This window comes from Aquila chrysaetos, chromosome 2 (assembly GCF_900496995.4).
Source record: "Aquila chrysaetos chrysaetos chromosome 2, bAquChr1.4, whole genome shotgun sequence".
Classification (NCBI taxonomy): Eukaryota; Metazoa; Chordata; class Aves; order Accipitriformes; family Accipitridae; genus Aquila; species Aquila chrysaetos.
The window spans coordinates 3,822,770-3,845,168 of record NC_044005.1 but is presented as its reverse complement, the minus strand read 5'-3'; the positions used below and the strand labels follow the sequence as shown (position 1 = coordinate 3,845,168).

The window sequence follows — 22,399 nt, the reverse complement described above, 5'->3', positions numbered from 1 at the left end:
GGGACGGTGGGCTGGTGAAAATGGAAGGAAGGGAGGAAGGAAGGAAAATGGAAGGAAGGAAGGGAGGAAAGTGGAAGGAAGGAAGGCAGGGAGGGTGGGTGTGAAAATGGAAGGAAGGGAGGAGGAAAGTGGAAGGAAGGAAGGAGGGAAAATGGAATGAAGGAAGGAAGGAAAATGGAAGGAAGGAAAGTGGAAGGAAGGAAGGACGGAGGACAATGGAAGGAAGGAAAGTGGAAGGAAGGAAGGAAGGAGGGAAAATGGAAGGAAGGGAGGAAAATGGAAGGAAGGAAAGTGGAAGGAAGGAAGGAGGACAATGGAAGGAAGGAAAGTGGAAGGAAGGAAGGGAGGGAGGAAAATGGGAGGAAGGAAAGTGGAAGGAAGGGAGGAGGGAGGAAAATGGAAGGAAGGAAAGTGGAAGGAAGGAAGGAAGGAGGGAAAATGGAAGGAAGGGAGGAAAATGGAAGGAAGGAAAGTGGAAGGAAGGAAGGAGGGAGGAAAATGGAAGGAAGGAAAGTGGAAGGAAGGGAGGGAGGGAAAATGGAAGGAAGGGAGGAAGGGAGGGAGAAAGGGAGGGAGGGCAGGCTGGTGCAGGTGAAAATGGAAGGAAGGAAGGAAGGAAAGTGGAAGGAAGGAGGGAGGAAAATGGAAGGAAGGAAAGTGGAAGGAAGGGAGGAGGGGGAGGAAGGGAGGAAGGAAAGTGGAAGGAAGGGAGGAGGGAGGAAAATGGAAGGAAGGAAAGTGGAAGGAAGGGAGGAGGGAGGAAAATGGAAGGAAGGAAAGTGGAAGGAAGGGAGGAGGGAGGAAAATGGAAGGAAGGGAGGAAGAGAGGAAGGAAGGAAGGAAAGTGGAAGGAAGGAAGGAGGGAGGAAAACGGGAGGAAGGAAAGCGGAAGGAAGGGAGGAGGGAGGAGAAAACGGGAGGAAGGAAAGCGGAAGGAAGGGAGGAGGGAGGAAAAACGGGAGGAAGGAAGGCGGAGGAAGGGAGGAGGGAGGAACACGCAGGAAGGAAGGAAAGCGGAAGGAAGGGAGGAGGGAGGAAAACGGGAGGAAGGAAAGCGGAAGGAAGGGAAGGAGGGAGAGGAAAAGGGGAGAAGGAAACGGAAGGAAGGGAGGAGGGAGGAAAACGGGAGGAAGGAGGAAAGCGGAAGGAGGGAGGAGGGAGGAAAACGGGAGGAAGGAAAGCGGAAGGAAGGGAGGGGGGAGGAAAACGGGAGGAAGGAAAGCGGAAGGAAGGGAGGAGGGAGGAAAACGGGAGGAAGGAAAGCGGAAGGAAGGGAGGAGGGAGGAAAACGGGAGGAAGGAAAGCGGAAGGAAGGGAGGAGGGAGGAAAACGGGAGGAAGGAAAGCGGAAGGAAGGGAGGAGGGAGGAGGGAGGAAAACGGGAGGAAGGAAAGCGGAAGGAAGGGAGGAGGGAGGAAAACGGGAGGAAGGAAAGCGGAAGGAAGGGGGGAGGAAGGAAAGCGGAAGGAAGGGAGGAGGGAGGAAAACGGGAGGAAGGAAAGCGGAAGGAAGGGAGGAGGGAGGAAAACGGGAGGAAGGAAAGCGGAAGGAAGGGGGGAGGAAGGAAAGCGGAAGGAAGGGAGGAGGGAGGGGAAAACGGGAGGAAGGAAAGCGGAAGGAAGGGAGGAGGGAGGAAAACGGGAGGAAGGGGGCCGGCGCAGCGCGCGGTGCGGTGCGGTGTCCCGGCGCGTGCCTGGCGGGGCGGGGGGGGGGCGGGGCCCGCTGGCTGCGGGGGCGGGGCGGAGGGCGGGGCGGGGCGCGCGCCCGCCCCTAGGCGCGTGACCGGGCGGCCGGGGCCCCGCGCGCCCCGGGGCGCAGCCCCGCACCAGGGAAAGGCTCCGGCCGCGGAATTCTCTTTTTTTTTTTGGGGGGGGTGTAATTTTTTGTCTCTTTTTTTTTTTTTTTTTTTTTTTTTTTTTTGTGTGTGTGTGCTTTAAATGGGGAACGGCCCAGCGGCTCCGCTCCCTGGGCTGGAGGGCTGAGCCCGGCCCGGCGTCGGCAAAAAGGGGTTTATTCCACTGACCCCAGCCGCTGCAAAGGGGTGAGGAGCGTCACCCCGGGAGCCGCATCCCCAGACGAGTTATCCCGCAGCTGCAGGTCCTTCGGCGCGGCGTCCCGCCGAGCGTCGTGGGAGAAACCCCTCCGTTCCCGGCTAAACCTCCCGTTCCTCCTCTCCGTGGATTCCCCAGGCCGGAGGCGAGCTCCCCGCCTGGGCTCGCCCGTGGGGGCACCCCGGCTGCTGCGGGGAAGGGACCCACGTCGGGACGAAAGCACCCAAGGAGCCCAAGCAAAGCGAGACAGCCCTCGGCAGGGCTGCAGAGCAGCCCCTACCTCCGAGGGGAAAAATCCCGGGAGATTTTGAAGCTCGCTTCAAGGGGATGTGATGGATCCTGAAGTGGAAAAAAAAGAAAAAAAAGAAAATAGCAGGAGAGCTAAAAAAAAAAAAAAAATAATTAAAGCGGCCTGGCTTGCTCCTTTAGCTATGGGAGGCTCGTCATGCCGACACACACGAGGGCTGATGTCCCCCTGAAACTCGGTGGGTCCGCAGAGCTCCCGTGCGGATGCAACAGCCTGGCCGGAGGAACAGGAGAAGGCGGCTCCCAAATGTGCTGCCCATGTGTTTCGCTATTTCCCATTGAATTTTAGACTAGCCCGAGCACTCTATCCCCATTTAGCCGGATCGCTCAGCCCTAAAATCCCTTTTAGCATGCAACTCCCCTGGGTCTGCAGCAGTCTTCAATTTAAAGAACAAATCCTCTCGCCTCCAGTTCGAGCCGGCCTGTCCACCGCCAGGGGCCGGGGTGACCTCGGCGCTGCTGGGTGCTTTTTTTTTTTGGTCACCGGTTTGATCGCGGCGGACGGAAGGGACACGTGTCGGGGGAGAATAACCTCTTCACCCAGCTCGGAGAGACTCGGCGGGACAAAGGCTGGCTGGAGAGCCGGAGCCAGGAAAATGTGGCTAAAAGCATATTTGCTCGGAGAGGCTGTCAGGGGGAGACAAAGGCAGGAAGGAGATAAACGCAGGGAACGAGGCTAATTGCTGGGATTAGTCACCCCGGAGCATTCGGGTGCTGCAGGGGTCAGGGCTGGAGGCCCGAGGAGGTCAGGCGAGGAGAGATGAGCTGGAGAAAGGTTTTGGGGAGAGCCTCGGATTTGTTAGAGCCCTAAGAAGGGCTGTTTGGGCGAAGAGCAAGCAAGGGGTGACCGGAGCCTGGACCCCATCTCTGACAGTGCTCCCAGGGCAAGCCACAGGGTCCCAGCTCCCCAGGGACTCCCTGGCCACCCCCAGGTGGGGAGAAGCTGGGCAGATCCCAGGGGCACCCAATCCGTACAGCAAATAACACCTAATTCTGCAGAGGACTCTTGATTCAGGCTATAAACACCCAGGGAAGCATCTCAAAGCTGCATCAGCTCAGCCCGGTGCGTGTCGGAGGCCGGAGCCCTGCGATGGAGTGGGACCAGACCCGCCGCGGAGGGTGACGGGGAGAGGCAATCTGCGTCTGCTGCGTTTTGTGCTGCAGGAAAAAAAACCACGAGACCCCTCCTGGGGAACACAGGGCATGGGCTGATTTTCTCTTTGCTGTGAACACGCTCCCTCCGGGCTGCCCCGGCGGATGGTCCCAGCCCCAGCATAAACCCATCTGGGCTGCTCTCCCTGGCAGATGAAATCCCCTCTTGCCAGGGAGTTTGCTGGAGCCCGGACCAAATAAGGAACTCGTGGCTAATTGTGCGCAGGAATCAGTCAGTGTCAGGCGCGCTCGCGAGCTCCCTGCGAGCTCTGCGCCGAGCTCCCGGCACGCCGGCGGCTCGCAGGGCTCGGCATGTTCATCCGGTAGCTGCGGTACCAAAACCAGCTTTGCAGCAATATTTAGGGAGAGGAAGGAAGGAGAGGGATTTAAAAAAACCCAACCCTTTTCTTTACCTCTTAAAGTACATTCTAAAACCTGGAGCGATCCTTTGAGCTGGGGCTCAGATGCCTCGGGAAGCTTTTCCATGGGGGAGCGGTGTTTCCATCCTGTGAGTGTCCGGGTCCCCGGGGTGCTGGGAGATCCGAGCTCCACTACCTTTCCAGCTGGGAGGGCTCAGCACTTGCTATCTTGCCTTTTAGAGTAGTGCCTTAATTATTTCTCTTCTCCATGCACCAAGCCGTTTTCCCACACTTCTGCTCCGGCCGAGTGGCCCAGGGCCAAGACCCCCTCCTTTTTCTGTAAAAACCTTGGTTTTCCATATTACGCACCCACCTGCGATCTAGCACCCCATCTTCCCAGCTCTCCGTAAGGACAAGCTCTCTCCTAGAACACGTTCGATGCCCCGAGCAGAAAGATCTGTGCTGGGTCACAGCTGGAGCGTGTGGGATGGACTCTGCGTATGGAAATCATTTGCAGCGTGGGTGGACATCCTCCAGGCGCTGCAAAGCTGCTGTGGCCGGGCCAGAAAGCCTGGGTGCAGGCGGGTGGCTTGGGATCGCTGGGTGTCCGGCGGGTGCTCTCGCTCCTTGGGGCTGGTGGTCTCCGGACCCACCTGGGCAACACGTGCATCCCTGAGGATGAACGTGAGCGAATCCTGATGTATCTCCTGGTCCTGACCCGCCGGGGAAGGGTGTCCCCGCGCGTGGGAGCGGTGGGCCAGGGCGAGAAGGCGGTGAGTCATGAGGCGAAGCTGATTCAAAGAAGCGAGACCAAAGTCAAGGAGAACCGTTCCCAAAAATGGCAATGTTGAGAGCTGGGTGCTGCGCTGGTGGGAATCTGCCCCGCTGTCACGGCTTCCCCTCTGTCAGCACCCGCCGGGATGCTCCCGGGAAAGGAAACAGCCACGGGGAAGGCAGCGAGCCCAGGCAGGAGCTACGGTCCCATGGATGGAGCCAGCCAGAGAGATACCTCGACACGGCCCCACGGGAGGGCCACGGCCACCCAGCGATTCCCCCTTTGCCCCTGACACACCGCAGAGGTTGTTCCTGCCGCCGGTAAGCTGGGCTTACCCCAGCCATGCAGCCGTTGTGGATTCTCAGATGGCTTGTAAGTGTTGAGCTCAAACCCGAAGCTGTGCCCACCTTAGGCAAGCGGGCAGCTAACAGGGTCTCTCTTCCTTCTCTCTGGTTTTACAGACCCTCAGAGATGCTACTGTCAGATTTGGCTGAAATTATCCAGCAGATTCCAGGTATTAAGGATGGGGGGGGGGGGGGGGGGCCACAGACATCTCTTTTTCTTAGGACTCGAGGCCACAAAACTTGTGCGTGCTGATTCAGGGAGCTGAGATGTGCACAACCCCTTCCCTGCAAGAGCCCTTTCCTACCACAACCAGCAGGATGTTTAAGGCACTAGTTTGTTGCCCTTCCTGCCAAATAGCTCGACCTCGAGCAGGACTGGTTTCCGATAACCAGAAGGAGAAACGCTCCGAGGGCATCGTTACGGTGACCCACTAACCCAGCTGGCAACAGGACACCGCCGACCGAGCCCACGCCGGAGCCGGCCGAAGCCCCGCTCTTACCGTAGCCCCACGCCATCCCTATTCCTCTCTGACATCCCAAAGCACCGAACGGCCCCGGTGCATCCTGCGAGCGCTTGCTTTCTGTTGCAGCCCCCAGCCCCGCTCCGGTCACCGGGAATCAAGTTTCCTTTCCCGGCTGCCCCAGGAGAGATCCAAGTTTCCTGCTGCTTCCCTTATCTCCGCCGGCCGCAGCAGCTCAGCGATCCCGGCTGCCAGGCCTCGGGGAAGAGGCTGCCGGGATTTCCTGCCCGAAACGGCCTCCGCGCCAAGGATTCTCCTGCCCTTCCTCCTCCTCGCTGGGAGCCCAGGGCGAAGGCGAGCCTTCAGCAGGGCAGGGGGTTGCCGGCCCACCCCGGCAGCCACATCTGGCAGGAGCGCGATGGGGAGGTTTGCTGGGCAGCCAGAGGTTTGTCCTGGTTTGCCCGGTTTAGCGAGCGTCTGTGGCGGTGGGGGCTTCTGGGTCTGGCTGGATCCGTCCCCAGCCCCGTCCCGCAGAGCATCCTCCACCTCCTCCAACTTCAGCACATCTGTTTCTGCACAAAATGCTGCCAAGTAAATGCCTATTGATTTTTTTTTTTTTTTTTTCATGCCCAAGCTATGAGAAGGGCTAACCCCCCCACCCCCAGCCAAAGGCTCTGCTGAGGCACATGGAAGCAATTACAGGGATCAGTCCCCACAAGCACCTCCTTTCCCAGCACATGGTGTGGGTGAGCATAGCCTGTCCCTGTCCCCATCCATATCCCCATCCCCATCCTTGTCCCCGTGCCCATCTTCAACCTCATCCTCATTCCCATCCCTGTCCCCATCCCATCCTCATCCCCAACCCCATCCCCATCCTGGTCCCCATCTCTATCCTCATCCCCATTCCTGACCCCATCCTCATCCTCATCCCCGTCCCCATCCCTGACTCCATCCCCATCCTCGCACCCGGTGAGGCTCCCAGCCGCTCCCAAAGCCGCAGGGATGCTCGTGCCAGCAGGACTTGGCTCCAAGGCCAGGGCATGACTCCACCTCTTCCCAGCTGCTACTTTTTTAACTGGCTGGTGCCAGTTTTGCTGAGGAGATGGTAAAAAGCATTTTTTTTTTTTAACATCTTAAAAGACCGTGCAAAAAGCCTGGCAGCTGCCCCTTCCACAGGGCAGAGGGTCCTCAGGGCCCGCGGGGCCCCTTTCGCCCAGGCACGGGGCAGCGCTGGCTGGACCCGGCGTGGGGAACTTGTGGGGTTAGCAGTTCCTCCCTTGAAAACCCAACTTAATTTACCCCTTTTAAAAATATATTAGAAGATAAGTGGCTTAATGAAACGCAGCCACAGCAGCTTGCAAATCATCCCCCTGAATCTTTCCCTTGCAGCAGCAAGACATTTTATAACTGTAACATTTCCATCCCACCAGGGGCTGCTAGGTTTGTATTTTCAGTAGCGCCCGAACATCCCACGGGGCAGCAAGGCTGTCCTCCCCCCCTTTCCTGCCCCTTCTGCCCATCGCCACCTCTTAGGTGCCACCAAATGCCACCATTCCCCATGGCAGGGACATCCTGAGGCAGAGGAGCTGCTGTCTCCTCAAAGTGCCCGATTTCTCCAAAGAGCCCTGGAGGTGTTTAAGCTTCAAAAGAAAAGCCACTTTTTTTGGCACGGGGAACTCCTCGAAGGCTGCGGACAGCATCCAGCTGGCCTGAACCCCGCTCGAAGCCCTAATGGTTTTCCATGGCCAGGCGAGGCGTCTCCCTCCAAGGGCTGGAGCCGGCCAGCTGACTGCAGCCGAGGGGGGTGGAATCCCATCCGGATACGGGCCCCACGGTCATGCTCGCCAGGACAGCCGGGTTTCCAAACCAGCTCATCCCTGGTCCCGGCATGGGTAGAAGCTGCTTTCCAGGATGCCCGGGATGCAGCAGCTTGCACGCTGCCCAGGACGGAGGGGACAAGGGGCCACAGCGACAAATCCCCGTCACTGCAAGAGGGACGGGGAGGAGGGCGTCCAGCTGCTTCCCATGTGAGGATTCCTGCCGGGAATGCCACGAATGTGTCCCTGATTTATTTCTCTCGCCAGCCTACTGGGTTTGACACTTCTCTCCTTGTTATCTGGCATTCCTCGGGCATGTATACATTTTGGGACAGATGCGATACTAACGCTGGCCCGGAGCCAGGGAAGCGGGAAGCGCTCCAGTAGGATGGAGCAGAGCTTTTGGCTGCTCCCAGCTTGGATTTCCAGGAGCACTCAGTGAGTCCAGCTGCTTGGATTTGGGGGTGCCCTTTCGCCCCAACACCCCAAATCGAAGCCAGGGAACCCACACGCCCCCCCACCCTGGCTGCCTGTTGTCGAAGCGTCGACCCCCCCCCCCAGACCTCTCGGGATGGAGAGGAGGGAAGACGGATCCGAGTAAGGATAAACAGCGGGAACCCCGCACCCGGGCCCTCAGCTCCGCTCGCTGCCAACTTGCCAGTTGAGCCGCACGATATGTTTTGGCCGGGTGGCTGTTTTTCCAGTTTTCCACCCCCATCGCCACCACCCCCACATCCCCCCTCCCCCGGTCCCCTGCGGGTAAGGAGTCCCGGTTCTGCCCGGCTCAAGGGAACGGGACCCGAGGGGGGCGAGCGGGGAGCGGGCAGAAACCTCTCGCCCACGCTCCGGTCCCGGTCCCGACCCCGGGCTGGCCGCGGGCCCGGCTCCGCTGGAGGAGCAGCCCGGGGCGGATTTTGGGGTAAGAACCGATTGGTCAGAGCCGGGACCGGGGGGATCCAATGAGAAAAAGGCTTCGGGTTGGACCCGCCCCACCAGCGGCGCGCCCCGTCCCGCCCCACCGGCTCCGGTTCCCTCCGCCGGGTCGGGGCCGTCCCGTCGGGTCCGCTCCTCCGATTTCGCTCCGGTTGAAACCCCGGCGGGGTCCGGTCGGCGCTTAATCGAGAGCGGGGGGGGGGGAGGGCGGGGGGCGGGGAAGGCGATTTCTCCCGTCCACCGGCGGCGGGATGCGGGGGGTGGCGACGGTAACGGTGGTGGTGACGGTGCTGGCGGTGGGGACGGCCCTGCCCCGGCCGGGTTTGCTGCCCTACGGCCCGACCCGCGGCGATGCTCGGTTGCGACCCGGCGACGACGAGAGTTCGCCCGGGGTGCCGCTCCGCCGGGCCCTGCGCCTCTACGGCCGCGCCGCCCGCCGCCTCTACGTGAGTCCCGGCTGGCCCCGGCCCCCCTTCTCCCCCCCCCCCCCGACCCCGGTCTCCCGCCGCCCTTCCTTCCTTCCAGCCCCCGCCTCGCTCCTCTCCGTCGTCTCCCTCTCTCCCTCCACCTTCCCATCCATCCCTCCACCCTCCTTTCCCTCCCTCCTTCCATCCCGCCTTGCCTCTCCATCTTCCCACGCTCCTCCTCTCCATCCCTCTGTCCCACCATCCCTCCCTCCTTCTATCTCCCCCCCCTCCATCCTTCCATCCCTCCCCCCCGCTCACCCCCTGTCCCCCCAGCCGTTCCCCTTGACACCCACCTCCCCTCACTCCTTCTCCCCACCCCTGCCCCTCCATCCCCGTCTTTGCCGCCTCCACCCCTGCACCGCCGCACGTGTCTTTTCGCCGTCCGTCCCTTTTCTCCATCCGTTTTCCCCCTCCCGCTGTCTCCTGCCCGGTATCTCCGGCTGTGGAGGAACAAGAGGGCTTTCTCCTTCACAGCTGTTTCCCCCCACCAGCGGCGGCTGCAGCTGGGACGGCCCCTGAGCTGCAGCTCTCGGGGGGGGGGGGGGGGGGAACAGAGAAGCCCAAGGTCTTTGTTTTCTCCCCGGCCGGATGGGGCCACGCGGTCTCAGGGCTCTCGGCCCGGTGCCCCGCTCCACCGGGGAGAGGGGGGGACGCGGTGGGCGACCGCCGGCGGAGGCACCTCTGCGGTTCCTGAGCACCCTGCGCCGCTCTCCCTGCAGGTGGGGACCAACGGGGTCATCTCCACCCAGGATTTCCCCAGGGAGACCCAGTACGTGGATGACGATTTCCCCACAGACTTCCCCGTCATCGCTCCCTTCTTGGCCGACCTCGACACCTCCGGTGACAGAGGGAACATCTACTACCGGCAAGACAACTCTCCGGATGTGCTGGACCAGGCCGCGGGCTACATCCAGGCTGGGTTCCCCCGCACCGCCGGCTCCTTCGTGCCCACCAACGCATTTGTTGCCACCTGGGAAGACGTGGGCGCCTACCAGGAGCTCTCGCAGGACACCGAGCCCTCCAAGAAGGTGAGGCCAATGGGCTGAGGTTGGACGCCCATCCTACGTGTCGCGGGAGGATGAGTCTTCCTTGCGTAGCACCCAAAACGCTCGGTCTCTTCTTTCTGGGCAGCTGGATGGTGGGTCCAGCCTTGGACGAGCGTTGGGGGAGACGTGGAGCTTCTTGTCTCCGCTCAGAGCTGCGGCGTTGGAGGGTCTGTTGGCTTTGTTGATGGGCAGAAGAGGTTTAGAGGTTGCCTTCAACTCCACGGTCGGAGGTGCTCAGGCTTTTCCCTGCTTCTCAGGCAAAGCTTTGCAGTGCCGGTGGTCCTGCATTTGCAGAGCAGGGCTGGGCCGGGGGCAACTGGGGGAAGCCACGGCCCAGGTCACCCGTCGGGCTCCAGACCTTTTGCCGGTGGCTTGAGGCTGGTCCTTCCTTCTGTCCGCACGCTGATTAACGCTGCCGGCTTCAGAGTTTCCGCCGTGGGTTGATTTTGTGCCTGGAAAACAAGCGCGTAGGTGGTCCGCCGGGTCGGGGAGGTGACCTGTGCTTTCCACCCATGGGCTGATAAGGCTCCTGCGTGGGTGCACCCTGGTGGACCTACAGCGCTGCCGTTCCCCGAAAAAGCTGGATGTGCTGCTGGGGCCAGAGCCTTCGCATTAGGCTGCTGACGTGCCGAGGAGGTGACGGTGATGCTCTGCCGGCAGGACGGGCTTCTTGAAACGAGCTGAAAGATGAAGAGCTGCAAGAGGAAAACTCTCGTGATGAATACCCAGAGCTGTGCGACGGGTGACAGCCTCTCGCTGCGGTGGGGTGGGCTGACTCCAAAACCCATCAGTGGCCACCGGGTCCCCACGGGCCACCGGGAGCCGTCCCTGCCGGCCGTCCCCCCCTGCTCCGGGGCCCTTCAGTAGCGGATTGCTGAGAGCAGTGGCCAAGCAGGGGAAGAAACCGAGGTTTGGAAGGAAACAACGCACATTTTTTCCTCTAATTTAAAACTTGGGAAAGCAGCTGAAGAGATGCCATCAGGGGCCTCGCAGCGACCTCGCAGCCATCAAAAACGCAGCCTCCTCTTCTCTTCCCAATTGTTTTTTTTTCCTTCTCTGAGTAGTTGGATCAGGTTTTAAAATGAAACCGGACTTACTCGGAAACGAGCAGCTCCAGGGAACATTTCATTCAAGATGCACTAAAATGCAGCGTGTGCCTGGGCTTTGCTGAACTCCCCCTTAACCGAAACCGCTAAAAAACTCCCCAAACACCACTTTTTTCTTACCAAATGTGCCATTTATTGAAACGCTGCCCTCCCCCTTCTCAGAACCAGCATTGACCTCGAAGCCTTTACCCCCCAGCTTTGGAGGGGTTCATCCTTTTTGAGCCTCGAAAGCAGAAATCTGGGTTAAGGCTGGGGGGGGTTAGAGGCTCCCCAATCCCCTGCCTTGGGGGTCCTGCGTGGCCGGGAGGTCCGGCAGCGCTGCCGGCAGCCCCCTGTCCCCTCCACCTCCTTGGGGACACGCTCTTAGTCCCCGCAGTGACGCTTTCCAGGGCTGGGACGAGAGCTGACCCCGCTTCTGCGGGAGCAAAAATTGCCCTTTGGGCTGGAATTTGCCCTTTGCAGCTCCTTGCCGGGAGCAGCCGGCCGCAAGCCGAGGGCTGCCCCCCCCCCTCCTCGCTTTCTGCCCTGCGTCCCGCGATGCCAGCGCATCGGTGTCACCCACCACCGGGTCCCCCCCCCTCGCCGCCCACCGCAAGGCAAAAAGAGTCTTGCAGCTGCCACCGCGATTCGGCTGCGTGGGGGAAAGAATCTGGCCCCGGGGGGGGGGGGGGGGGGGGTTATCCTCCCCCCAAGCTTTTTGGCCGCCTTCGCACGGGGTCTCTGAATGCCCGAGTGTGCAACGCTCACAACAAGGCTCTTTATATCCCACGGGGCCGACGGGAAACCCTGCGATGCCCTGGGGGCCCTGCGCCCCAAAATTGGGGCTGGCGCTGCAGGGACAGGCAGGCCTGGGCAGGGGGGGGTGCGTGGGGAGAGCCCCCCCCCGCCCTTCTGCCCACTGCTCTGGGCGTGAAAACGGGAGTTTAATCATTTTTCCTTCGCTCGGGCACCGTTCCCCACTTGCTGCTGCCGGCAGCTCGTGGGGAAGGGCTGCTGCTGCGTGCTTATATTTATTTATTCGGAGAGCAGGACCTATGGGGGGGGGGGGGGGCTGGCCCAAATGCTGCAAGCGTTGTTTTCTCTGCATTCGAGGTGACCGTGAGGCTTGTGGGGATTCTCCGGTGGCTCGTAAGGGTTGTGCTCACTCCGCAGCCTGCCCGTCCCTGCGTTATTGTGCTCCCCGACGCAGCCTCGCTCGGGGCTGGCGCGGTCCCAAGGCTCGCAGGGCTGGCACGGCAGGCAGCCAGCGTGCCTATAGCGGGACATATGGGTGTGGGGAAGGCGGGAGCACGTGCGTGTTTTTTCCTGAGGAAACCAAGCTAAAATTGTTCTCCGGGGGAAGCGGGGAAGTGCAGGTTTTCCTCCGGTGCTGATGGGATGGAGGGGGGCTTGCTGGTGTGAGGGGCAGGATGGGAGCGAGGGGTTCCCGGGCTGCAGCGCGCCAAACCGGTGCGTGGGTTACGTGGCCTGGGATGCTCCTGGGCATGGGACAGGGCTGTCACCTCCCTGTGTGACAGCTCCAAGGGACGCTCCTGCACCGATGCAGCTGAGAGGGGGTGACCTGGCTGTGTCACGGGCTCCCGTGGAGGATGCTGAGCATCTTCCCCGCACCTTGCACTGGGGTTTGGCCACGCGCGAGCAGCCCCGGCTCCTGTTCTTCCCCAGGAGTTGTCTGCAGGCCGACGGAGGGTTCTTTTGGGGTGCTTACGTCCACTGCTGTGTGCGGGGAGGTGGCTGTCGCATCCCCGGTCCCCTTCCCTGTCTCGGTCCTCCGCTGGGGTCCTGCCCCTCCGTGATGTCCGTTCTGTCCTGCTCTCCCTTTGGCAGCTCAACACCTTCCAGGCGGTCATAGCCTACGACGATGAGGACACTTACGCCATCTTCCTCTACCCCAACGGTGGCCTCCAGTTCTTGGGGACACGGCCCAAAGAATCCTACAACGTCCAGCTGGAGCTGCCGGCCAGGGTGGGCTTCAGCCGGGGGGACGGCGACGATCCCAAGAGGGACGGGCTTTTCCACAGCCTGGCCAGCAGCGAGCAGGCTTTGAGGCACCTGGAGCGGTGCGTGGTACCGGGGGGGGCCGTGCGGGGCGGGCAGGGGGAGCGGGGTCACCTTCTCCCAGCCCCCCGGAGCCTTTTAAAGGCTGGAAGAATGAGGGGAGCGAGTTGGGGGTGATGGGCTGCATCGGGGGGGCTCGGCCCCACGTGCACGGGAGCTGCATTTGGGGTGCTGGGAGGGGCGGTGCGGAGCGGGGTCGGTACCTTTGGGGTGGGTTTCCCACCTCGGCCGTGATGGACGTACACGCGCGCTGCCGTCCTGCAGGGAGAGCAACGCGGGGGTACCCGGCGTGTGGGTCTTCCACGTGGGCAGCGCGGCCCCCCTGGATCACGTGGAACCGGGGGGCGGCGGGGAATCCGGCCCCGGCGTGCCGCAGAGCCCCGCGCGTCACGGCCCCGGCACCGGCGACTACAACCGCGCGCTCTACGGCCGCGCCGACCACGCGTCCGCGGAGCTGCAGGCTCAGCGCGGCTCGGAGGCCGCGTCACCGCATCCCGACCACGGACGCCGGCCACCGGGTATCGTCCCCGAGCGGCTGCCCGCGTCCCCGGGGCAGGAACGGAGCCGTCGGCTGCATCCCGATGGAGACGGTGGTGGTGCCCGGCGGAGCTACTCCGCCAACCCTTCTTCCTACAGCTCCGGGCATCACGGCGTCGGCGTGGAGGAAGACGTGCATTTTAACCCCGACGGTGAGTGGCCGCAGCCCCTCCGATGACCGAACGGGGATGTCTCGTGGCGGGTGGCTCCCTAAAAAAGGCCTCTCTGCTGGAAGCTCGTCTTTTCCCGAGCAGCTGGGGCTGGAGCTAGCGTGGGCTGGCATCGCTCCTGCAAAGCTGCTGCCCTTCCAGCTCCTCTCTTCCCAGCCAAATCCTGCTGCCGAGGGGCTGCCGGAGCCATACGTCCCTGCCCGCTGGGTTTGTCGCTGCTCTGCCCCACGTTGCAAGGGAGGGAAGATCGAGGGGACAGGTCCCTGCGTGGGACCAGGGCTGGCCCTGCCGCCCCCCCCCCCCCCCATCACCGAGCCGCCGTGGCACGTGCCTGGGGGAGCAAAGCCCCATCCCCGGCCGGCTGTCTCCCAAAAATACGCAGGAACTCGATCTCTTGCCTTCTGTCAGATCTGCCTGAAATCAGGCAACAGGTTCAAACCCCTCAGCCTCCCCTATGCATCCCGGGCAGCTTTCTTGGGAACCGCCACTGCCAGCTGGCCTGTCTCCCCGCGATGTTTTTGGGGCCGAGGAGGCAAGGTGGCTACCCCCCCCCCCACCCCCGTGAGGGGTGGCTTTGTCACCGTGTCCCCAACCCTTTCCCCTTGGCCCCAGTGTTCACCTACAGCGCGGCCAGCCAGGAGACGTGCGCCCGGCACCACGGGCGCTGCTCCCCGCACGCCTTCTGCACCGACTACGCCACCGGCATCTGCTGCCACTGCCGGGCCACCTACTACGGCAACGGGCGGCAGTGCCTGCCCGAAGGTACGCGGGGCGGGCGGCGGGGACGGGTACCCCCTGCCTGGGTGGCCGCTGCCAGGGGTGCCCGTCTCCCTGCCCAGGGGCCGTGCATCGCCTCAACGGGAAGGTGAGCGGGAGCCTGACGGTGGGACGGGCATCCGTCCGCTTCCAGGACGTCGACCTGCACGCTTACATCGTGGGCAGCGACGGCCGAGCCTACGCGGCCATCAGCGGGGTGCCCCAGCCCGCTGCCCGTGCCCTCCTGCCCCTCCTGCCCGTCGGCGGGCTCTTCGCCTGGCTCTTCGCCCTGGAGGAGCCCGGCTCCGAGAACGGCTTCAGCATCACCGGTAAGCGGGGAGGTGGGATGTGCCACCGAGTCCCGTTGCTCCGAGGGACGCGGCTCCTGCTGGGGTGGCACTGGGAGGCGACGGGGGGTTCGGGGTATCCCCACGGCTCCTCCGATCACCCCCCCCCCCGGGTTCAGCTGGCTGTCACCTCCCTGCTGCGAGCCCTCGCGGGTGTGCCGGAGGCGCGGGGAATGATGCTTTGGGGAGGCATTCCCTAAAAATCCTACGACCGAATGCCGCCTGTTCCCTTTTCCTGCCCAGGCGCCGAATTCACCCAGAGCCTGGAGGTGACCTTCCACCCCGGAGAGGAGATGGTCCACGTCACTCAGACGGCCGAGGGCCTGGGGCCGGACAATTACTTAAGCCTTAAGACACACATCCAGGGCCAGGTGCCATTTCTCCCGGAGAACGTCACTGTCCACATCACTCCCTACAAGGAGCTCTACCACTACTCCAGCTCGGGTAAGAGCCCGTTCTCAGCCCCGGGTTCGGTTTCTCGCACCCCACCGCGGTTCCCAACATCCGAGAGACATCGACGCTGAAGCCGCTTCTCCCCCATCCCCGAGGGGGGGGGTGTGGGAATTTTCTCACCATCCGGCAGCCGTGACATCCTCCGCTCATCGGGAGTACGTCCTGGCGGCGGGGACCGCCAACCAGACCTTGTCCTACCGCCTGCGCCAGAACATCACCTTCGCCGGTTGCCCGTACGCCCGCCTGCCCGCCCGGCAGCGGCTGAGCGTGGCACGTGCCTTCGCCCTCTACGACGGCCAGGAACACGTCCTGCGCTACGCCCTGGCCGCTCGCATCGGCTTGGCACCGGGTAAGCTCCAGCACCCACCCCGGGGGTGCCCACCCCAGGGTGCCAGCCCTCGCCGGGGGATGCTGCTGTCTCCCGCCCGTTCCCAAAGCTGTAGCGTGCTCGCTTTGCCCAAAACCAGCCAAAAGAGAGGTTTGGGGGGTTTTTTTTTGTTTTGTTTTTTTTAAGCAGCTTGAGCCGTAGCGCTTCTGGGATGGGGGGGGGCTGCAGCGGGGGTCACACTAGGTGCCACTGCGTGGGATGAGGGTGCTGCAGCGCAGCGGTGATGCCTACGTCAGATATAAGTGGGAACGGTCGTTCCCCGCTCCCCGTGTCTCCCAGGTCTTTTTCCCCCACCCAACACCCCCCTTTGCCCGCAGACAATGCCGAGAATCCCTCGGTGAACCCGTGCCACGACAGCACGCACGCGTGCGAGGCCACGGCGCGCTGCCAGCCCGGCGCGGGGATGGAGTACACGTGCAAGTGCGCGGCCGGGTACCGCACGGACGGACGGGGCTGCCGAGGTGAGTGGGGGCTGTGGGTGGGTGCGAGGGGGTGGCGGTGGGGGGGGGGCCCGGTGCACCCCATCCATCCCCTATGGGGCACCATGGTGGCCGCTGCCGTTTGGGGTGCTGGGACGTGCCACAGCATCGCAGCACCCACGGTCTCAAGAGCTCCCACCAAGAATATGGGTGAATCATGGGGGGAAACTGAGGCAGGGTGCTGGGGGCACCCGGGGAAGCGCTCCGGGAGCATTGCGGGGACGGAGGAAGCGGTAGACGTGGGACAGGCAGCGTGGGGCAGGTTATCCCCCTCCCCGGGCCAGGAGCAGCCAGATCCCAAAAATGGGGGTGTCCCACCACCGCCGGGGTGCCCGGCGTCTCTCCCTTCCTCTAGACGTCGATGAGTGCGCGGAGGGCCTGAGCCAGTGCGGCCCCTTCACCGTCTGCCTGAACGTGCCGGGCAGCTACCGGTGCGAGTGCCGCAGCGGGTACCGGCCGGCGGAGGACGGGCAGGCGTGTGTGCGTAAGTGCCGGCCCCGCGGTTCGGGGTCCCCTCGCTCCTGCGCCCCACGGGGCTCGCCGCCCCCCGCCACCCCTTCACCCTCCGCGTCCCCACAGCGTTGGCACCGGCGAGCGACCCCTGCGAGGACGGGACCCATCCCTGCGCGCCGGGGGACCGGGCACGCTGCCTGTCCCACGCCGGCGGCCACCCCACCTGCGAGTGCCTCCCCGGGTACGCCGGCGACGGCATCGACTGCTCCGGTACGGGGGAGCGGGAAGGGACCGCGGGGTGGCCGTACCGGGCAGCCGCCGGGGTTCTCCATCCCGGCTGATCCCCATCCTCCCCGTGCACAGACGTGGATGAGTGTGCCGAAAACCCGTGCCACCCGGCCGCCACCTGCTACAACACGCCAGGCTCCTTCTCCTGCCGGTGCCGGCCCGGCTACGAGGGCGATGGCTTCCAGTGCACGCACGGTAAGGCTGCCCAGTTCGCCTCCACGCCGGTTCTGCCTGGGGTGCCTTCCTCCATCCTCACTCCGCTGTTGCTTTGGCTCTCCCGACGGCGGAAGGGAGCACGCAGCGGCTGACGCCCTGCCAGCACGAGCGGCTGTACCCACGGGCAGCGCCGCCGGGACCCTCGCCCGTGGGTGACGGGCACGTGCCCCAGTGCGACGAGGAGGGTCGGTACCGGCCCCTGCAATGCCACGGCAGCACCGGGTACTGCTGGTGCGTGGATGCCGCGGGGCAGGAGATCGCCGGCACTCGGACTGCTCCGGGCAGCACGCCGCCCTCGCTGCGGGAGCCCAGGTCAGTGCTTGGGGGAGCGGGGCGGGGGGGTGCCATCCCCTCCCCATAGCACCCCGGTCCCGTGGTGCCCCTCCGGCATGCTGAGCGTGGAGGGGCACCCACCAAGGAGAGGGGGACCCGGGGCTCCAGCAAAGCCCCGAGTCCCCCGAGCTTGCACACGGGGTCCATCACGGGGGGGGTGACCGTCACCCTCCCCGTGCCAGAGCCCACCGAGCGGCCCCGCACCATGTGCGAACGCTGGCGGCAGAGCTTGCTGGAGCACTACGGGGGCAGCCCCCGCAGCGACCAGTACGTGCCGCAGTGCGACGCGGGGGGAGACTTCACCCCGCTGCAGTGCCACGGGGACAGCGGGTACTGCTGGTGCGTGGATGAGAGCGGCAGGGAGATCCAGGGCACGCGCTCGGAGCCCGGCAGCACCCCGCCATGTAAGACCTCGGCACCCCAAGTGTGACACCCCTCCCTCCTAGCGCAGCACAGGCTCCTGGTGCTGCACCCCGTTCTCGCTCGGGTGCAGAGCCGAGGGGCCCGATGCTCCCCGAGCCATCTCTCTCCCTGTCGTCGTCTCCGTCCCCCCCCCATTACGGCACCAGGTCTCCCCAGCGTCGCGCCGCCCAGCGTCCGGCCCTCGCCCCGGCCAGACGTGTCCCCACCGGCCACGGGGACCTTTCTGCTCTACGCTCAGGGACAGCAAATCGGCTACCTCCCGCTCAACGGCACGCGGCTGCAGAAGGAGGAGGCGAAGACCCTGCTCTCCCTCCACGTACAGTATCATCTCCAGCGCCGGGGCCGGGCGAGGGGGGGTGGGAGACCACCGGAGGGAGGGAGTTAGGGACGGGCTGATGCTGCGACTCCGCGTTTCGCATCTCCCTGGATCACTCTTGTCCGAGCCGCGATGGTTTGAGGGGTCACCGCTTGAAGGTTGAGGTTGGCTGTGCCGGCTGCCTTGGCGCTGAGATGGAGGAAGAACGGTCTCGCCTCTTCCTCCGGCCGTATCCCCCCGTAGAGGGGCAGGTCACGGACAAGGGGTTTGCCTGCAAAGAGGAGCACGGGTGCTCGCAGAGCTCCCCTGGCCGTCGGTCACGGGCCCCGGGCTGCCAGCTGCACATCTCTACTGCAAACTTGCCTTTTCCCTTCCTCGGACTCCTCTTGGAGCGTGGCCACGTGCATCATCTCCAGCCAGGCCAGACCGAGGGAGAGGAACGCTAAAAGCTGGGCCATGACCCTCCCTGCACCCTGGGGAACTGAAACACCTCGCCAAGAATTCCCTTTCCCCAGCCTGAAGGTCATTCCTCGGGCTGGCTTTGCTGTTGGAGCAGTCGCTCCTTGAGCCGAAGGGTTTTTTAACACCCATCTGGACGTGGGTGTGTGCCTGCGACAGCTGGCCTAAAAAACCTCCGCTGTAGGGTTCAGCTGGGGGGTTGTGCAGTAGGAGCCCATCGGTGTTGGGTTTTGCCCGGGGAAAAGGGATTTGAGCGTCATTCCCCATTGCTGCACCTTGCAGAGTGCCCCAGGCAGCTCCCACTGCAGGCTGGAGAGATAAGAGTGCTCACTGAGCCTCTTGGCCGTGGTCCAGGCAGGATTTCACTCCATGTCCCTCTCCCAACCCTGGCAGGGCTCCATCGTGGTGGGGATCGACTACGACTGCCGGGAGAAGACGATCTATTGGACTGATGTGGCCGGCCGGACCATAAGCCGGGCGAGTCTGGAGCCAGGCGCTGAGCCGGAGACCGTTATCAACTCAGGTGTGCTCCCATCACCGGTGACACCTGCCCAAAGCCACCTCAGCGGGTCCAAGCCAAGTTCGCGCCCATCGCGGCGGCTCTGGGGCTGTCCTGCTTTGGGGGGGTCCTCCATCTGCGCTCACATCCCTTGGCTGTGGGTCGTGGGACCGTGACGGGTCCAGGAGCAGCACGTCCCCGGCCGCTGACCACATCTGTCCCTCCGGCAGGGCTCATCAGCCCCGAGGGGCTGGCGGTGGACCACCTGCGCCGAGCCATGTTCTGGACCGACAGCGGCCTGGATAAGATCGAGAGAGCCCGGCTGGACGGCTCGGAGCGGCGGGTGCTCTTCGACACGGAGCTCGTCAACCCCCGGGCCATCGCGGTGGATCCCGTCCGAGGGTGAGCAGGCAGCGTTTCCAGAGGGATTTGCAGGCAGGGCTTTGCAAGGTGCAAGAGTGGGACACACGTGGGGGTGCCAAGGCCCCATCCTGACCCTGGGAGCAGCTCTCCTACGTTGCACACCCCGTAGGAGGGATTGGCTCTGTTCCCTACCTCCTCTTTTATTTAATAATTCAGGATTTGGCTAAACCTGCTGTTTCAGTATCAAGATGTACATTATTTTTAAAAGCTTTGAAACGCGCCTGGCGTTTGAAAACACAAGCTGTGCCTCTGGGGTGCTGTTGCGATACAAAATGTGCTACTCCTAAGACTCGCCCTCGTCCAGGAGCTACGGTTTGGGTTGTAAACATGTTTGACATCATTCTGGTTTTCTTTTAAAGATTTTTTCAAATCAAATTAAGATTTATTTCAGACATTATTAAGGGGAAAACCAGGCCTCTCTCCTGACAAGAACCAGTAACAAAGAGAAAGCCGATCATCTCCTACCACTCCTTACTGTTGCGTGTCCTGTTTGTTCATTACACAATTATTTCCCAAGCAACCTTTATTGGACGGACTGGAATCGTGAAGCACCCAAAATCGAAACTTCCACTGTCAACGGAGCCAACAGGAGGGTCCTGGTGAATAAGGACATCGGCTTGCCCAACGGCCTGACATTCGACCCCTTCTCCAAGCTGCTCTGTTGGGCAGACGCAGGTAACTTCACCGAGGACGGACCAGACTACGACACACTAAGCCTCGAGGGGAAAACCAGCTCTATCTGTCTTTAGCCCATTGCCGCCTGTAGGCTTCTCTGCCCCTTTCCACTGTCCTGCCCCAAAGGACTTGGTGTGACGGGGTCAAGGGGACTCACAGCATGAGTTGCTTCTACATCCTTAGGCTGAGAAGCCGTTTCAAAATTTGGTGAATACAAAGAATACGTTTGGCGGGGGGGGGGGGGGGGTTGTGACCTAGTAACTGTCTTGTGTTTGAAAAGGAACAAAGCACCTGGAGTGCGTATTTCCTGACGGCGCAGGCCGGCGCATCGTACAGAACAACCTCAACTACCCTTTCAGCATCATCAGTTATGCCAATCACTTCTACCACACGGACTGGAGACGGTAAGGAAAGAAAACCTGCTCCCTCCCGCGGCCCCGAACACTGAGCGAGCAGTTCCTAGGGCTCCGCTGCCCTAAGCGGCCAGGAGCCAGCCTCCCCTACTCCCTGCCTCAGTCGTGCTAGCGAGTGGCTTGGAGGGGCTTTGAGCCAGAGGGAGGAAAAACAAACGCTGTCCCCAGCCTGCTCCCCGGTCCCGAGTCCTGGCACCTCACCAGAGCCCTCTCTTGGGTCTCCTGCAGTGCCACGGTCAGCAACTCCCGCTTGTAAATCTCAGCGCAGGATGGTTGTTTAGAAACAGCCCCAGCTTCCTGGGAGGGACAGAAAGAGTGGTGGTTTTTTGCTGTTTTTTTTTCTTTAAATAAAACTTGGCACAAGTTTCTAAATCTAGATTAAGTCAAAGAAAAGATTCTGTCCTCAGTTGTTCCCTCTCCTCCACCCCCCAAGGCCTTCGGCCTCAGGAACTCACCTCCATTCCCACTCCAGCTGGAAGCTCTCAAAACTTCAATCAAATCTCAACAGATTACAACAAACACTTAAGTGCTTGCCACACTTGGAGGAGACCCTCAGGGAGATAATCTCTCCTTGGAAGGCTGTCTCTGTGACTCTGCATCACCAAAGAGAAATGCACTGAAGGAGCTGGATATAGATCTTATGGGGCAAATTTTTTTCCACTTGTTCTGCAGGTGTTCAGATCAATCCTTTTAGCTGCCTCTGTTCTTAAATGCACGTAGGTGGGGGAAAAAAACCCAAGTTTCATAGATGAGTAAAGCACTTCTCCCCCTTTTATCACCAGGGACGGTGTGATAGCTATTGATAAAGAAACTGGCTCCTTTACCGATGAGTATCTTCCAGAGCAGCGATCACATCTCTATGGAATAACTGCAGTTTATCCCTACTGCCCTGGAGGTAAAACACACAACAAAACCTACCCCCTCTTGATTGTCTGACAGCTGTTATGTGCTTGACATGCTAAAGATATCCATTTCTTTCTGCAGCAAGGAAATAGTAACTGCTATTTCGAGAAACATCAATCCTTGCACCCAAAAGAACTTCAGACCCAGAAAACTGTCACTGCATACAACTAAGGGGGGAAAGCCCTTAACCAAGGCCAATGAAGCGACCTACTTTCCTGCAAAAGATGATCAAGTATTTTTGAAGTTATACCTCAAGTCTTTACTACTGTATTTTTTTAAAAAGTGGAAAACATTGATAGATGACAAAAAAGAATGGTCCTGTGAATCTTAGGCCATTACTCTAACTCTTGCCTATGCAACCAAATTTAAAATGTAGCTTTCTTACTCAAATGTTTTATTTTATTGGAAGAAGAATGGATTAATTTTTAATAGTTTTGACAATCTGACCAACGGGTCCTTTTATCCTAAAAATAAGCGCCTATGGGGAGCTTTGCATGCAGTATCTTGCTGGGTCTAAGTAATCTACAGCCCTGAAGACAGAGACACTGTGTGCTCCAAAAGTGTGCAGAACAGTTACGTGATATGGCAAAGGCATTGAAGTTTTTCCAGGAGAGAATTCTGTATTTTCACCACTGCCTCAATGCATGTCTTTTAGTATTTATATTAGAAGAATATGCTAGAATTGATCTGTTCATGCTTGTTGGTTCTTCTAAGTGCCTTCATAGACCTACCCAATGTAGACCAATACATGTTCAGAAATACCATTTACGTTGTAATGCTTCACTTTTTCTAGGTTACTTCAATAATTGAATAAAATGGTTGTTTTAAGTTTCCCTTTGGATTTAGTTTTTAAATATTTCAGTTGTAGGGTAGACTGTCGAGAAGCAGTAAGCAAGCCAGGAGCGAGCTGTTCATATGGCAGGACCTCAGCAAAAGAGGAATCTGCAGAGCCTTTATGTAACACTCCCTTCTCAACACAAAGCCAAACACAATG

General features: G+C 61.2%; 1 protein-coding gene and 1 long non-coding RNA gene across 3 annotated transcripts; one reads left to right on the top strand and one right to left on the bottom strand.

Annotated features, from left to right (window-relative positions):
- Nucleotides 1–1,930: 1,930 nt before the first annotated feature.
- Nucleotides 1,931–6,274, bottom strand: LOC115351524. Of its 2 annotated transcripts, XR_003926838.2 has the most exons (3): nt 4,241–6,274; nt 3,922–4,100; nt 1,931–2,983 (listed from the first exon to the last, which is right to left on the bottom strand). It is a non-coding gene; the product is annotated as an uncharacterized LOC115351524 (long non-coding RNA). The 2 variants fall into 2 exon arrangements; XR_005930791.1 differs by having other exon boundaries at nt 3,922–6,274.
- Nucleotides 6,275–8,412: 2,138 nt separating this feature from the next.
- Nucleotides 8,413–22,238, top strand: NID2 (nidogen 2). The gene is given in 22 exon segments (XM_030038256.2): nt 8,413–8,643; nt 9,384–9,692; nt 12,644–12,876; nt 13,139–13,563; nt 14,194–14,343; nt 14,421–14,666; nt 14,928–15,128; nt 15,268–15,486; nt 15,843–15,986; nt 16,360–16,488; nt 16,584–16,727; nt 16,821–16,940; nt 17,036–17,253; nt 17,255–17,273; nt 17,477–17,698; nt 17,864–18,033; nt 18,886–19,015; nt 19,222–19,393; nt 19,932–20,089; nt 20,370–20,493; nt 21,285–21,397; nt 21,487–22,238. Coding segments are annotated over 22 exon segments (3,852 nt in total). The 5' UTR covers nt 8,413–8,448; the 3' UTR covers nt 21,498–22,238.
- Nucleotides 22,239–22,399: the final 161 nt, after the last annotated feature.